This window comes from Lampetra planeri, chromosome 3 (assembly GCF_965212315.1).
Source record: "Lampetra planeri chromosome 3, kcLamPlan1.2.h2, whole genome shotgun sequence".
NCBI lineage: Eukaryota > Metazoa > Chordata > Hyperoartia > Petromyzontiformes > Petromyzontidae > Lampetra > Lampetra planeri.
Window position 1 is genome coordinate 16,067,036 of NC_136109.1, and position 17,943 is coordinate 16,084,978.

Genomic DNA, 17,943 nt, shown 5'->3' on the forward strand with positions numbered 1-17,943 from the left:
AAGCCACATGCTGTCAGGGCAGGACTATTAATGATTCCACACAAATGTAGAATTAGTGATGACATTCACAGCACTTCTTTGTTTGAAAAAGAAAAAAACAGACAGATATGAAGTGCACATCTGCAAACATTCTAGGTTATTTTAAACTCTGCGCTGAGACCAAATTTCACCCTCAATATTCACCTTCTCATAAAGGATCAGAAAACAAAAAAAATGACCCCACAGTGTGCCAGGTAGGGCCACATTCACAAAGAATATGATGAGCCTTGTGCGTTCAAGCTCTCCACATGATTGAGCAAGGCATTATTGTAAACACACTCTATAATGTAATAGTGCTAATCATAAATTGTGAGTTCTCATATTTCGCAAAATTCATGCAAAACCGAATATTAAAAAATGGGTAAAAATTTGAAGAAAACATTGAATCATGATTTTTCCAACATAATATGACTAGTGGCTACTTAAACATTGAAACATATTACAGCATGCATTACACACATTTAAGGCATCATGCAAGGCAATTAATGGAAAGTAATGTTTTTTGTTTGTTTAATGAATGAGACAGCTATTAAGACTGAACAAAAAAAACTAAAAATATACTTAACAGTTTATTTATTTTTTACAAAACAACCTATATTTATTTGACGAGGGCGTGCTGTAATTCAGCACGAGGTGGGAGGGGCAGTCGTTCTCGGCAGATCTTCCAAACCTGCTGGGCTGCCACGTGGCCAGGAGATGGCAGCACAACAAAGTGTACCAAATCCATCTGTGTGGAAACTTGCAGTGTTATCCCCTCGTACGTGTGTACGTTTTCTCTGGGCCCTATACCTCCCCTCCCATAAAAGCCAAACCCAAATGTATAAATCGGCCAAACATCTCAATCCAGGACCCTCCCCTCCACCCCCCGTACTGAAAAAAAGAGTCTCAAGACACAGCAAGAATTTTATGGAGAATCAAAGGGAATTATTTTGAAAAAAATGTGTTTAATCTTACACGTCCATGAATGCTCATTTTTGTGACATAACTATCATCGGACAACAAATATGCAATCATGCATGAGTCAAGGCAGTCGTTTACGTACTAACATGTTGAGATGAGAAGCGATCGAGCACATGTTCACACTCGTTGATGGTGAACATCTATGGTGAGCTCTGGGGAAGGGTCTGCTCATCGGTAGACATGCTGACCCTTAGCAGTACAACATTTCCAAGTCCGAGTTTGAGGAATCTTAGTCCGGTTTTGTGGGTTACGTGTCTCTTGGTGAAGCGTGCTTGTTGCCGTTTTGTTGATGTGGCGTTCACAATGAACGACATCTGATAAAGAAGGTGTCGCGGTTTTTAAAATCAGGCTAAAGATGCATTTTATAATCTCTTTTATAGAATTTGAAGGAATGTTTATGCTTTGTATTGTTTCGTGTAACTTTAATTGTATCGACGCAATGCTACGTTGACCTGTGAAATGCTCTGTGACGATTTTATTGTGAATGGTGGCATATTCGATAAAGCTTAATTGATTTCAACAGAGCGAAACGACGTTACTTTGGAGTGCAAATTCACAACGGCAACTCCACAAGCCACTACAAACGGCCGCTACAAACGCACACGCAGGATCGTTACCGGGCAAGTCGACGGCTCGTCTTGCCAACGAGGTGTGCATGTCACTTCAAAAACAAATGGCACGTCACAAGTAGAAAAAAAACCAACCCTCCCCCCCATCATGTGGGCGGTGCGAAATCAGAATGAAAATCTTTATGTATAACTGGAGGAATCCGATGAGCTTATGAAGCTCTTTTTCACAGATGTCCAGTAAGGGCAGGTCAGAACGTTACAACAATAACCTAAAACAGGTAAGGCCCACTGAGCTATTAGATTATTTTTCAGAAGCGACTTGGCCACAAATGATTGCTCAACGAAGTGGCTTATTACGTGGAAATTTATAGCAGCCAAAAACTCTAAATGCGTGTCGATTCTAAATGTGGCGGGGACAACCAGAGCACCCGGCGCAAAAATCAATGTGGCCACGGGGGGAAAACTCTAAAATATGTAGGCGTCAGGGTCGGGATCGAACCCACGAGCTCCTGCATACCAGGCGAGGGCATTAAGATCGCCACCCCATATGTTCAGCAGCGACATGGATTGTGGTCATTGTCAATATTGTGGGATGGCATCGGCATGGGGAAGCCTGTAGTAAAAATGTAAACATTTTCGCAAAGGGGTAATTATACAAGGCGTTCGCCAGGGGCGCTTTGATGAACGACACCCGTCGAGGGGTGCTCACCATCACCTTCGGCGCACAAGCACCGAGCGCTAACAGCGAGCGGTATGTGTCTGTGTGTGTGTCTCCGTGTCTGTGTTTTGTCTCTCTCTCAAATTTAGCACTCTTTGGAAGAACGTTAATCAACCAGGTAGGGTTTCATCTTCTTGGTTCTTTCGGTAAAGTCACGTAGAATGGAAATAATAAAATAAAAAAAATAAAAAAAAATTATCGCGACGTTTTATTATGTTTTATTTTCATTATTTTATTATTTCCATTCTACGTGACTTTACTGAAAGAACCAAGAAGATGAATCCCTGCAGTCACGAAAGCTTTAAATCGAAACCAGGTAGGGTGTTGACTGTTATGTTAGCCTACTTACTCTCTGTGTTGTATTGCATCATATTTCTGAGTTTACTAGGTTTGTTTTTCTCTTAAATTCGTACCTGATGATGATTGCTTGTGTTGCAATTGAAACGTCGTATGCTATTATTCAATTTGTTTTCTTTCTACGTGACTCTACCGAAAGAACAAAAAAAGTTATTCCTGCAGTCACAAAAGCTCCAAATCAAGTTTAGAGCGCTCGCACCGAGCCCTCACATGAGCGCGGCGTCCAGCAGCTCGTGACGGTGCAGCTGGCAGCGACAGCCGCTGCTCAAAGTGCTCGGCCCAAAATCAATCCGACGGCGAACAACCGACGATCAAGACCTGGCCGCTCGTTTGACGTTCAATTGTTGAACTGTGAAAAACCGAAGCGACTATCAATGACCGCTAGGACCCCAATATAACGATGGGTGCCACAATAAATTGTCATCCGAAGCCGCAAGGAATTTATTGTTGAGTGCACTCAAACATCAATCGAGCTACAAATTAATCATCGCTTGAGTCCACTTATGCCGGGGTGCACCAGTGGAAATGCATTCAACTGCAGTGATACCACCGACTGTGTGAAGGTTGTTTCCTGTGCTCTGTCTCACGAGGAAGAAAAACAACACAATCATGGCAAAGCTTGGCCACGCAGCTTTCGCCAATCGCTCAGAACTTGGGTCGGCGTAAATGAAGTGTGAACAGACCCAAAGAAGCTCTTTTTAATCACGAGCCAAAGTCCCAGCAAAACACCTTACTCGACAGCGAACCACTTGACGTCAAGGCCAGCAGACGCGACCTTATAAAGGAACGTGCCAAGTGCATGTGACGTGTGCATCCAACCGTACTCACATTGAGAGCATTTTTTGCTGCCTCTGCTTCCGATCTGCTGTCAAACATCGCAAATCCTACGGGCTGCAACGCAGAAAACAACAAACACATTCACCGATGCATATTTTATACGTCATTAAATAATTCAGCATTGGCTGCAAGTGTGGTTTTGAATATTTATATTTGAGTGCGGGGCAGTACAAGACTTTGTAGTTTTACTATTCACAGAGAGGATATACAATGCTACATTAGCGACATAAGCGATATCGCAAGTGTGATGTCTCACTAACAGATGGTTCAGTTTGCAACACGTGCTACCGGGCAAGCATGGTACGGAATGTTTAAATGTTACTCAACTTTCTTGGGCAAGACAGTGCTGTGTACAAGATTGAAAAGTGGTGCGGGCTTAAGTTTTGAGCATTGCTTTATCAGCGCAAGATGTATGGAAGGAAGTGGGTGGATGTGAATGATGTCATTGGAAATTTGTAGAACGTCACATTTTACCTTAAGAGATAAAGGGCAGACACAAGCGTTTGTCCAGATGGGCAACTTATCTATTCGGGATAGACTTTAAAGACAAAGAGCTCATATATATAGCCTCTTAACAGAATGTTGGGGTAACTGCTGTTTGCGAGTACCAACACCACACCCAGCTGCCTTTGTCTCCCCAATGCTGATGTTTACACACCGCACCAGGTACTCATTTAACGCTAAGTCAACCTAGTGGAGGCCCAGGACCGGTTAAAATATTCACCACTGTTATTGGTCATGAGCTGCAATTGTACTTGGGTTTCTCGGTGAATAGCAGTACGCTAACCACTGCGCCACCGCTCCGCAACACATTAGAGTTCGACGATACTGCTGTGCACACGCACATAGCCATGAGCTCAGATGTAATAAGACTGCTTGCCTGCTGAAGTCACATCGTGCAAGTTAAATGCTAGTTGAAAGTTAAAATGTGAATATCACCCATGGTAAGTTGACAATCACCTGCTGCAGTACATGTGCTGTGAAGAAGGACGACTGGCCGAAAATCTAGATTTGAAGCTTTCGTGACCGCAATGATTCATACTCTTAGGTTTTTTCGGTAAAGTCACGTAGGTAAAAAAATAATAGAATAAAATAATAATAAGTGAATTTAATCAATTAAATCACGACGTTTCGGAGGCAACACAAGTCTCCGTTTTCAGGTGGGACCTTGACAGCTAAATTTACTGTAAATTTTACTGTAAAAGACGGAGACTTGTGTTGCCTCCGAAACGTCGTGATTTAATTGATTTATTTTCATTTATTATTATTTTATTTCTATTATTTTTTACCTACGTGACTTTACCGAAAAAACCTAAGAGTATGACTGCCCGAAACATCAAGTAGTTTTTTTTTATAACTACAGAACTTAACTTAAACATAACTTTAATGTCACATAATTTGGTTGACAATGTCTGCGTACACGTTAAACGACTTTTCTTTTTGTTATTGACAAATGTAATGTCGTAGAGTCGAATAACATTTGATAAACACGTGTCCTGTATCATGATTGTCAGATGGGAGAAATTCAATCTGCTTTCCAAAGTACTGAATGTCAACACACACACACACACACGAAACAATAACACGTGAAAGCTCAACAAGATTCTTAATTGCGTCCACAAAGTGCAATATTCCTTCTGGACCCCGTGCTCATTCTCCGCAATATTCACGTTTTGTTGTATTTTTGTTTTGACGCTGCGTTCACGCGCCACGGATCTCGCTCGTAAAATAGCCGGGCAACTGGATAAACGGGGCAATCCGTGAAACGTGCAAAATTGACGTGAACATCAAATTAAGACTATAACTGATACTTTGCGTTGCGGAGAACTACGTAGGTCGACTAATCTATATAGAGCGCGTACTGGTGCGATGCTTAACAAAAAATACAGACATTGTTGGAGAATGAATAATTCTTTAATTGTATGGGTGCGCGTTATGTATCCTGTACAGTTTCAAAGTGACAGAATCAGCTCTGTGCTGATGGAGTCAGCTATGAATCACATCCCACCTATTGTACCCCCCCACCATGGCCGATTAGAGGGCATTATTTGACGAGAGGCAAGCTGCATTGTGTCTCAAGTGACATCTGTAGCCTCTGTTATCGCTTGCACAGGCCTGGCAGGAGAGAAAACACAGGCAAGGTGCCGACAGCGAGGGTCTATTACTGGCACAAGCGCATGTATGCCACGCACAATCGTGCATGCACACACAAAGGGAAAAAAAACAAGACAAACATTCCCCGTATAGCCTTAACAGAATGTTGGGGCAAGTGCTGTTAGCGAGCACCTATGAAGGCCGAGACGGCACACGAGGGGGTGGGTGGCCAGCACCACGCCCGACCGCCTTTGTCTCCCCAGTGGCGATGTTTACACACCGCACCAGGTACTCATTTAAGGCCGAGTCGACTTAGCGGAGGCCCAGGACCGGTTCAGATAATCGTCACCGGCGTTGGCCCTGAGTGAGAATTGAACTCCGGTCGCCAGATTTGAAGCGCAGTGCACTAACCGCTGCGCCACCGCTCCCCATAAAAGAGCACACACAAAGGAACACACATCGTCACATGCGCACAGATAGACACGTTGCACACACACACACGCAGAGATTAACACACAATATACGCACACAACACATGCACACACCGATTAACACATGTACACAGAGATGACCACATGTAGACAGAGATGACCACATGTACATACACACACACAACACATGCACACACTCATAATGCACATACGGCACTCAGGTTCCTGCCAGCTTTTATGGGAAAAGGGCAGCATGAGAACCAACAGGGGGCTTTTGGCCGAGCAAAACAATGCTCAGTCAGCCAGCCAGCTTGACCTTTCTGTTCCATGGGCTAGGTCTTCTCTACCCATCTCTTTGTGCGTGCTATACTGTACATTTCAGTTGATATTACCAGGAATAGCCCACTGAGCTATTAGCTTATTTTTCAGAAGTGACCTGGCCACAAGTGATAGCCCAACAAAGTGGCTTATCACGTGGAAATTTCTAGCTACCAAATACTCTTCACGCGCGTTTCTAATGTGGAGGGACAAACCGGCGGAGGTCCCAGAGAAAAATCTCCGCAACCACAGGAAGAACATGCAAATTAGATTTGAAGCTTTCGTGACTGCAAGGATTCATATTCTTGGGTTTTTTCGGTAAAGTCACGTAGGTAAAAAATTTAAATTAAAAATTACAATTAAAATAAAATCTTTTATTTTAATTTAAAATGTTTACCTACGTGACTTTACCGAAAAAACCCAAGAATATGAACATGCAAACTCCAAATATATAAGAGTCAGGGTTGGGATCGAACCAACGACTCTCCTGTATACCAGGCGAGGTAGTTAACATCTCGCCACCGTGGCGCCATATACAGTGGCCTAAAATTCAAGACATGTAAGGTTATTTAATTTATTTTAATAAATCACATAGGGTCATTTACATTTTTAAAAATAACTATCCAAACTGACTTCCATTACCATTTATGCATGAATTATCTTTTGAAATGGATTAAGGACTTTTGTTTGAAGATTCCAGCTGTAATCTTTGAACATTTGGTACTGAGGTTTTGTCTCAATTCATTCAGGATTATCACGTAGGCTTTCGCGGCAAAATATTATCTGTAATACTTAAGAATGAAACAGGAAGATTTCTCAATAAATTTGGCTGTCGCCTGATGATACTAGTTGTAATTATTGGCAAAACTAGAATTGTAAAAGTTGTGGGTTTACTTTCCAAAACACCGGTGTGTTGTACTAGTAACGAACTGGCATGTTTTTTACGTGATAAACCTTACTAATTGGCTGTGTCGGGTGGTGATGGGTTTAACGACACATTTATATTTACGCGACTTCACCCAAAAACACCTGTACTATGGATATAATTCAGGATTCTTGGTCGAGTTTTGCCAACGACGGATTTGAGGTAACCTCACGGGAAGAAGAAACACAGACAGTGATACTGTAATGATAATAGATCAAATATTAACTTAAAGATGAAACAACTTGGTTTTAATTCCAGTGGTAAAATACATGAAAAAGCCCTATGTGTCCTGACTTTTCGGCCACCCTGTATATATATACACACACATAGACACAGCGGTAGAAATGGAACTGCAGAAGTCCCTATATCATGAGTGACCATCGCATCGATTATTTAGATTATTTTGCTGCTATACATTACTACATGATAAGCCACTTCGTTGGGCTATAATTTGTGGCCAGGTCGCTTCGGGAAAAGAAGCAAAGAGCTCAGTGGACTTTACCTGGTAAGATAAAAAATAGTTTATTTGTATATATTTTTAAGTGATTTGCTTAACCTTCCTACACTGTGCACTCCTATCGCGTTTTTGTATTGTTGGTTGTTGTAATGTCGGATTCCTCCAGTATAAATAAATATTCTGATTCTGATATGAAACCTATTCGCGTCCTGTAGCAGCCGATGGTAACTCCCATTGCAGTATGGGAAGAGCAACTGCTGTGATAGTCGCCAGTGTACACGTGCCGTGCCCTAGAACCACGCAGAGACGAGGAATACTACAAGGGCTGTTGCCCTTTATGAAACACTGTTACACCCAACACTCTCGGCTCACACCAGAGGTAGAGGTGCTCTCGATCTCGATCCTTTACCCCGGACACTGAACGTCATCTGGTCCTGCCCTCGGCTATCCTTTGGGGCTCTCTCACTCGTCTGCCCGGAGCGGGGGTTCATCCAACACCGCCCGGCGACGAGGAGGGAGAGACACCTTGAGGGAGAGACACCTTGCAGGCGATCCTTTCCCTGGCCCCCCACAACGACCCGGCCTTCGTCACGGGGTCCCCCTTAAGAACCCCTTTGGCGGCTCCTCCCCCCAGCTCGGACCCGCCTTTGTTCCCGAAGGTACCTCACACCTGCTTCTGTTGGCCCCCTCATGGCTACTCACAACGCTCCTCGACACACGTTTGGTGTAAGTGCCGTCGTATACTGGCCCAGTTCGACCGCAGTGTGTACATGTCAACTTGGGGGGGGGGGGGGTGCGGATGGGGGTGTAGCGGTGGCTGACATTAGTGGCGAGTGGCAACGCAACCAGTCGTGAGCACCCCCCCCCCCCCATTCACCGAATCCGCATTGAGCAGCGTGGCGAAGTATGGTCAACGACCCCCCCCCCCTTAAGGAGTGACACAACATCGGCGAAGAGGCCTTGTCCAGCAGTGGAGTTGCAAAGGACCGTTGCACTCTAGATAGGAAAACTAAACCAACTTGAGGTGGACAAACTCCCATAAACATCGTTGATACAGTGCGGTATTTACAAAACAGAATCCAGTTTGTGCTCTGGCAAATTCCTCTGTTAGGAACATTTCTTATAAATGTGGAAGGTCGGTTAAGTGCTGTGTAATATAACAAGCAGCCCCCGCCCCCTGTGTAACGTGCGTGTGTGTCGGTGTGTGTGAGTGTGTCTGTGTGTGTTAGTGTGTGTTAGTGTGTGTCTGTGTGTTAGTGTGTGTCTGTGTGTGTCTGTGTGTGTTAGTGTGTGTCTGTGTGTGTTAGTGTGTGTCTGTGTGTTAGTGTGTGTCTGTGTGTGTCTGTGTGTGAGTGTGTGTGTCGGTGTGTGTCTGTGTGTTAGTGTCTGTATGTGTGTGTCGATGTGTGTCTGTGTGTTAGTGTCTGTATGTGTGTGTGAGTGTGTGTCTGTGTGTTAGTGTGTGTCTGTGTGTGTTAGTGTGTATGTGTGTGTGAGTGTGTGTCTGTGTGTGTCTGTGTGTGTTAGTGTGTGTCTGTGTGTGTTAGTGTGCATCTGTGTGTTAGTGTGTGTCTGTGTGTGTTAGTGTCTGTATGTGTGTGTGAGTGTGTGTTAGTGTGTGTCAGTGTGTGTGTGTGTGTGTCTGTGTGTGTGTCTGTGTGTGTGAGTGTGTGTTTGTGTGTTAGTGTGTGTTAGTGGGGAGCGGTGGTGTAGCGGTTAGCGCGCTGCGCTACGAACCCGGCAACCCGGGTTCGATTCCCGCTCACGGCCAACACCAGTGACAATAATCTGAACCGGTCCTGGGCCTCCCCTAGGTTGACTCAGCCTCAAATGAGTACCTGGTGCGATGTGTGAACATCGCCACTAGGGAGACAAAGACGGCCGGGCGTGGTGTTGGCCACCCACCCCCTAGTGTGCTGTGCCGGCCTTTATAGGTGCTCGCTAACAGCACTTGCCCCTACAGCCTGTTAAGGTTATACGGGTGATCTTTGTCTTTGTGTTAGAGGTGGGGTGGTGGGGGTGTTCTCCCCCTCTTTTCATACAAAATGAGTCAACCTGCTCTCATCCCACAAGTGAGGCATGGGCTTGCACTTCAGAGTGCTCCTAGAGACGACTCACAGCTGCTCAAACCACGTGACGGTTTAACCTTTACATCGCTGGCCATTCTCGACGCCAATACCGCCCCCATATAAACACTTTGATAAGAAACTAAATAATATATGTTTTTAAATATATATTATAACTGAGTACCAATTACAATCGCATCATTATAAAACGCTTTGAATACAGATGAACAATATTTAACATCGAGCGCCTGTAATATTCCAAAGCTATGAACAGAGGCACATACGGTATATATTTGTCTCTGTTCTACGAAATTATAAACAAAAGATCAATGCGGAAACACAACAAAATATGTTAAGCGTGAGCAATGCTTCAAAGTTAGATTGTGTGTGCGCGAGTATGCCTTTCAATTTAAACAAACAACTCCCAACTACAAAAGACACATGTAACGCATTTACTAATACCCTATAATGAAAATGATAACTGCAATAAAACATGGGTGTCCATCGCTATCAATTTGTTTGCAGAAAAGCTTATTACTTAGACAAACGATTTAATCTTGACTGAAAGCTTTCGTGACTGCAGGAATTCATATTCTTTGGGTCTTTCGGTAAAGCCACGTGGATCTATCTATGAAACTATTTAATGTAATCTCCCAGGCCTGTATACGACCTCACTCACACCACAGGATTTCAATTCATGCAATGATCTGCCTATCTGCCTCTGAAACTCAACTGCACTTGTCTCAGCTTGAGCAATAACCCTTCAAAAGCAAAAAGATATTACATTTGAGCATATGCACATTTTTGAAGACTCGCGGTAAAAAATAAAGGTACGAATTTTTGCATTTGATGTCATTACTTATGTATTCAAGAGCAAGATTAATGAACTTCAACTGTCTGGGCCACTTTGCTTTCGTGCTAGATCACCACTTCTGGGCTCTGCATATAGGCATTACTATTCCTCCAGCTAATTAACGGGGGTTTCAGGGAACTACTTTCATATCAAATTCAGCTTCATCATCAAGTGCGGTCCATGTGTCAAAAAAAAACCCAGCCCTGATACAAAAAATGAAATGTCCCAAAATGCAGCATCATTGTCCGACGATATACAGCAGGATGTCATGAAAGCCACATGTTTCTGTGAGAGGGTACATGTGCCATTGCACGCTAGAGTTTGTGTGGCTTTGGATGCACGTGTCCCTGCGCATGTAAAAGGTGCGTCCATGAATGTGTGTGTGTGGTCTTTTTCTTGTGGGGAGCAGAAATGTAGCAGTTAGTGCACTTGCGCTACGAACCCTGAGATCGATTCCCGCTCACGGCCAACACTAGTGACGACTATCTGAAGCGGTCCTGGGCCTTCCCTAGGTCGACTCATTCTCAAACGAGTACCTGGTGTGTTGCCTAACACATCAACATGGGGAGACAAAGGCGGCAGGGGGTTGTGCTATACACCCTTGTGTACCATGACGGCCTTCATATGTGTTCGCTAACATCACTTGCCCCAACAGTATGTTGAGGCTATACGGGGGATCTTTGTCTTTGTGGTCTCTTTATCCAATTTAAAAACAACCGTGCTATTGCCGTCACGTCGTAAAGATGATGGATCCCCCGCAGAGCAGTCTGGGCTCAGAACAACTCACTGCATTTGAGAACCTGGCTTAATCACAGGTGGCTGCCTGAACTTGAACCCAAGGATTCAACGGTTGCAGTTCAGCGCTCTGACCTTTTATCCACCGTGCCACCTTGTCGTGCCTCTATATTTCTGCGCGAAGAATGGAGCGAAATAGAATCAGAATCTTTATTTAGACCGGAAGAATCCGATGAGCAATGAAGTTATTTTTCACAGATATCCAATAGAAGTGGGTCAGCATGCTACAGATTATTTGATTATTTGGCTTATTATTTGGATAAGCCACTCTGTTGAGCTCTCCTTTATGCCATGTCGCTCATGAAAAACAGGTATATAGCTCAGTGAGCCTTTCCTGGTAAAATAAAAAAATATTTTAGTTCATGAAATATTTTTTATTTTATTGTGTGTGCTGATCTCATCGCTCCATCTCTCTGGAGGTGGTCCTGCCGGGTGTTTTCTTCTTTGGCTGCCATTACATCATCAGATTCATCCGTCAGCTGTCATCCCTGCTAGCAATGCGTTTTGCCTAAGCCTACAGTCTTTACTCCTTCTACACATGTTTTCATAACGCGAATTGGATATAACGCGATTGGGTGAACAGAGCTAATGTCGCGCGCGTAGGAACAAACGTGGCCGCCTTAGTGCAGAATCCCACAAGGAGCGATGCTGATGGATGCTTCTAGATGCTACCCATGCACCTCAGTCTTTGTTCAGCCAGCATACGCATCTCACAGACTGTGTTTTATCCTAGTATTATATATTATTGATTATAACACGATGTTTCCATTATGTGGTGTTCTTCAGGAATGCAACTACCGCATGATAGAACAGACCGTAGTTACTGTTAGAAATAGTCCGTATGATGTTTCATATTTGCATTTGTTCTTTGATCCACGTGTTCAGGTGTCGCTCTCTCAGCAATTCCAAGAAAGCTTCCCTCCACGCCTCTTTGCGTACTTGTTCAGTTATCGTTCAATCTTCCTTGCACACGTTTCTGATCAATAGGTTAAAACTGTAGTTGCAGGATATACGTTAGAGCAATAAATCGATACAATGGCTGTGATTTTAGCAGTAATTAGTATAGTAGACTATGATTGCATTAAGGTACCATCGCATTGCTGTATAGTTGTGAACGTCATATAATTGGTGCAGTAAACTGTAATGGCAGTAGGTATATTTACCAACCTGCACTGGTTTGCCATGGTGATATATGGTTGAATTGGCATCCGATTGCACTTTTTAAATTCTGCCAATATACAGATAATTGGAAAAATATGGAAAGAAACACTCAATTGTAACCGACAACAGGAAGGGTTTACTGTTATCTTTTATGGATAAAAGGAATAAACCACTAGATAACATGTTTAGAGTTATGCTTAACGCACAGTATTTTTTGTAGGAAAAAAGTACTGCCTGAGACGTGTCTCTGACTGTGTGCGTGGGGAGCGGTGGTGCAGTGGTTAACTCACTGTGCCAAAAACCCGGTAATCCAAGTTCGATTCCTGCTCATGACCATAACAGTGGCGGATATTTGCACTGGTTCTGGGCCTCTCCTAGGTAGACTGAGACTTAAATTAGTACCCCGTGCGGTGTGTAAACATCAGCACTGGAAGTGCTGTTGGCCTACCCACCCCATGTGCTGTGTTGGCCTTCACAGGTGCTCATTAACAGCACTTGCCCCTACAGTCTCTTAAAATACTATACGCGGGACCTTTCTTTTCATGTGTATACACCTCAGGGAGGTCATGCACACTGTGTAAATGCCACGATTACGCACACACTACCCTTTTGCTAAGTCACGTGTTACATTGTTTTTAGGACCAATCTAACACTCCGTTTTTAATCTACCATTACGCTATAACACGCATCATTTTGCAATGTCCAGAAATACCGGAGACGTCGTTGTGCCTCCCTAGTGTTGTGTGCTCCCCGCATCACGGCCAAGTAAGGAACATGTGAAAGAGAGGGAGTTGAGTGGATACAGCCATCCAATTATCCACGAAATAATTTAATTACCTATGTTCAACGGACATGCATTCGAATGTCTTAAGCTTGCGCGTGTACCCACGAGTGTGCATGTACAATTAGACACGCACAATCTCACACGCGCAGGCCCATAAGGTATGCTCCTCCTAAGAAAATTACTTTTTTTTTATTACGTGAAAATTTGGTGAGCATTAAATAGTGGCAGTGTAAAATAGTGGGCTAGTATCATCTCGTGGGGGTGTTTTCAAAACGTATTAACGCAACCGATTTCATATGGGAAAATATTTCGCCACGGTTTCTGTTCAAAATAAAAGTGTGCAAAAGCGTATGTTTACCAAGTACTATACAATAACATCGGGTACAGTTACTCTCAATGGGTTTGTGCACAAGCATACAATGGTGGAAGCATACACTAAATTGAAAGTTAATGTATTGTTAATATCATATATGATAGCTATGATAATGTGTATTACCTGTCATATCCAATTCGTTGAGACCGAAATTTCATTCAGAGTAGATCGGATGACTCAGATTAAGATTTAAATTGTCGTTTTGTAAATTATCATCGAATACCATACTTTACCAACAACAGAACACCGAATTACGTTCCAGTTTTTATGCAAGTAACATAAAACAAACTTGGGGTTTTTCTGAAAACAAAAACTGTTTCTCCCTAAACTTTAAACAAGGTAAAAATATCAAACTCCGTCACCGTTGCGATAGCTCAACTCGATTATATATATGTACACTCTGTTGCGATTCAAGGGTTTAGATTTTGTAACCTGACTTTACTTGCAATCACTGACATCAGCAGAGCACCCATGTGAAAGCGAGTTCACCTTTCATAATGCGATACAGTTCATTTGTAGAAAATAAACAAATGAGAGGAAAGCGAAGTGGGCTTTTGACCAATAGATTTGAGAACAGGATGAGCCCAGCGGTGGAAATATCTTAAACCACTGGCCTGAACATCAACTACAGTACAGTACATTGTGTGTGCCTATGTTTGTCTCTCTCTATGTATCTCTGTGATATCTGTCTGCTTATATGTCTGTCTATATGTCTCTGGTTCTGTGTTTTATCTCTCTCTCAAATTTAGCATTCTCAGGAAGAACGTAATCAACCAGGTAGGGTGTTGACTGTTGTGTTATCCGACTCTTTGTTGTATTACATTACATTTCTAAGTATACTAGATTTGTGTTTCTGTTTAATTTATACCTGATGATGATTGCTTGTGTCGCAATCGAAACGTCGTATGCTAGTATTTAATTTATTATTTTCTTTTTATACGTGACTTTACCGAAGGAACCAAAGAGTACAGTACAGTATTATTAGCATTATCGTCAAACGTTATGGAATTTAACTGTGTATGAAAACGTATGTTTCACAAACTATTTTAAAATTATCAAGCCCCCATGATGTAATGCCTTTCAGGTTGATAAGTGCATTTAAAAAAAAACACAAAAATAACCATGTATAGCTCTTTGTTAATCCGCTGCTGGATGAAGGTCTACATATGCTGGTCAGTTGTGGTATATTGTTTGATCATACTTGCCACTGATGTTATCTGTGGCTGGGGATCAAACTTGGGTGGCTATGTTCATATCGCAGCTCGCGAAGCAATGCACCACCGTTAACCAATGCACAAGCTCATACAACACTGCGAAATTGCCTGAAACTGTTTAACTGTACTGGCCTGCACTGAATAAGTTACACACCGGTTTACTCAACGGCTTACTTAAAAATACAAAGTGACACACACACACGTTTGGCTTGTATAACATAAACAAAGTGTAGCATTTACATGTAAATATCCAATTTGCTCTGTCAAAGATGATCGTAAAATATTTCAGTAACGTAACCGGTATTAATGAATAGCATTATCGCTGCGTATCTAAAGCGTACACAATAAAAGCAGACGTGTAAAAAGTCTCCACGTAGCCCACGCTTCTTCCTCACTGGCCTGCCTGTTTTCTTAGTACTTGCCACTTTCACTTTTTTTTCTTCACATTTACAACTCTGGAAAGGAACCAAGGGGAGCCTAGCAAAAAGATGCTTTCAAGTGCTTAACCTAATTTGGTAGTATTCCTCTCTCAAAATCACAAGCGCCTCTCTACCCCCGTGAGCAATAGCCACTGCTTTGCTTTTCAAAAGACCGACGGCAGAGTGAGAGTGTTGACAAACATCACGAAAGCTGACATTGCCTATACTCGGCGCCCCATAATTTACCGCTGGTCTGTTAAGTGACAGACAATTGTAGTTTACGAGTTTACATTGGCAGGGCAGTTTTTGTTATAAACAGGAGATTGTAGCCGGGTGGGCAGGGAAGCTGTGTTTGGAGGGAGAGCCAGAGCAGGCCTGTAGGCAAAGGTCCTTCTACCCCATCTAAGGTCAGGTCTGCGAGCTGTAACAACCTGCCAGGGCACGAGTGGCAAGGGATTTAATTGACATTGGCAGTCTGGCCCTGACTGGGGTAGGGATCTATATAGGAGGTCGACAAAAACAGCTGAGTGACAAAACCTAACAAGGCAGTTCAATTCCGAGTCGCCCATGTGTGGGCTACGCGAGAAATGACCTGTAGCAAATTTGAGAACTTGCGGGACTACTGAAACGACAAACGATAGCTGGGCACTGTGGCTGCTCCTCGAACGGTGCAGGGGTATATGGGGGGTGGGTGGGTGGTGTGTAGGGAGCAGGAAAATGAGTAAAGAGCAATATCCGTGCCTATCGCCAGTGGAAAATTCTCGAGACCTCTAACCTCCACACCAGGAATGTGGGCCGATTTGAAAGTGCACTGAATTATGGAGCGCAAATATGTCACCGTGCTTTTATAAATAGGACGTAAGGAAGGTACAGCCATTCTCTGCGGATGCACTAATGAGCCTTTAGATTAATTCCCTCCATACCACATAGTCAATGGTGACGGTGATGATGAACTATGCCGTTCACTGCCGAGGGACTCAATACTGGTTTCAAACAAAACTGGGTTCAAAAGCACGGGACAGCAACTGCCTTGCTATCACTGCGATGAACAGAGAGGGTGTCCAATGAAAAAAAAATCACTGGCGCTGTACACAAGCGGCCTTAGATCTCATAAAAATGTGGTGGTTGCGGGGGAGAGGGGACGGGAGGGGGGAGTGAAGATAAACCGTTAAAATGTTGGGATGACGTACCTTGGGTTTGACTCAGGTCGGTCTCCCACTCATCTCCTACCCTGTCTTGCCTTACAAGGGAATGTGCCACAGCAGGGCTGTGGCAGATGCCTTGTTTCTGCAAGTGCTTGCTCGGTTTACATTGCTGCCTGTCCAAACTGCATAACGTATCACGTCGTAATTGCCCATATGCCCAGGTCTGGAATAGCCGGAGGACGTTTTCCTGCAGCCTCTCCAAAACGTAATGTGCCTTCCCATCCCCATCTGACTGTGTGCTAAAAGTCAGGACAACAGTTATGGTTTAAAATAATATCACGTGTAGAATATTGAAGTTGAAATGGGTACAACAACACGATATACAGCACTCTCTGTGTGTGTCATTTCAGAGTAGATAGAAAAAAAGTACAACTTCATGGCTGTTTTAAGTTATTTTTCCATTGGAATGTTATAATGCACAAGTTGTTCCGTTATTGAAAGTCATTTGGTTTTTTTAATGAAATTATCAAGTCTTGGATTTACGTTTCGGGAACAACAACTTCGCTCCATAAAAGCAAAAAAAGAATTATGAAATGAAAACATATCCATACGTTCAAGTTGGGCACACTGGAAGCAAATTACACTTGAATGCTTTGAAAGTTTAAAAAGAAAACACAAGTTGTACCTGTTTAGATGTGAGCCTGATAAGAGATCCTTCGTATCCCTGTAAAACACGACACAGGCAGCATTTAATAAAAACAAACGAGTGGAACGCAAACCCGTTGACGTAAACCAAGAGAGGTGGAGACTCGCCTCCCAGCGATTCGATGGACTGTCACGGTTCACGGTTGTGATTCAAATCAAGTATCAATTATTTTCATTACATCGTGGTGAATAGTAGCACCTCCAGTGGCTGCTGCAGAGCGGATGAGACCCAATTACATACAATATACACAATACAAAAAACAACATCAATTATTACATCTGCGATTCGACGCATTCATCGTGATCCTAAAAGCAACCTATTAATCGTCAAAATAGTACGTGAATATGAAACACACTGCACGAAAGCAAAGATACAATTTACCGTGAGAAGAAACTATTAAAAAAAAATGTGTACGTGATTTACCAGTACAGTACGGCATGAGCCTAAGACGAAAATAAAATAAAAACGGTGGTCACCGTGAAACATGTTTCATTATAATCAGGACAGGTCTGTTCTAGCACCAATGACCTTGACCAAAAGAAGTGAATTTCATTCCTGGTTCAGTAATGGTGCTGTTATGGCGGAGGCGCGAGCCTGTCACTGCCAAATGAGTAAATGTGTAAATCGTCCACTCTCGCTTTCAGACGGGGTAAGGACGAGGGGATCTGTTGGGAATGCCAAAAAAAACCAACGTGGAGAGAGAGGCCATCGTTCTATTGGAA

General features: G+C 43.2%; 1 protein-coding gene across 9 annotated transcripts in view; it reads right to left on the reverse strand.

The window, feature by feature from the left end:
- LOC144738869 (RNA-binding protein, mRNA-processing factor 2a-like) overlaps positions 1 to 17,943 on the reverse strand; it is a 78,367-nt gene that overhangs the window by 20,769 nt on the left and 39,655 nt on the right. For 8 of the 9 annotated variants that reach the window (XM_078621920.1, XM_078621913.1, XM_078621898.1 and 5 more), the window contains 2 exons: positions 17,201 to 17,239; positions 3,472 to 3,534 (listed from right to left, as the gene is read on the reverse strand). In XM_078621920.1, the coding sequence (XP_078478046.1) occupies positions 3,472 to 3,534; positions 17,201 to 17,239 (102 nt within the window). The remainder of the gene's footprint in view (positions 1 to 3,471; positions 3,535 to 17,200; positions 17,240 to 17,943) is intronic. The other variant, XM_078621905.1, reaches the window with a different exon arrangement.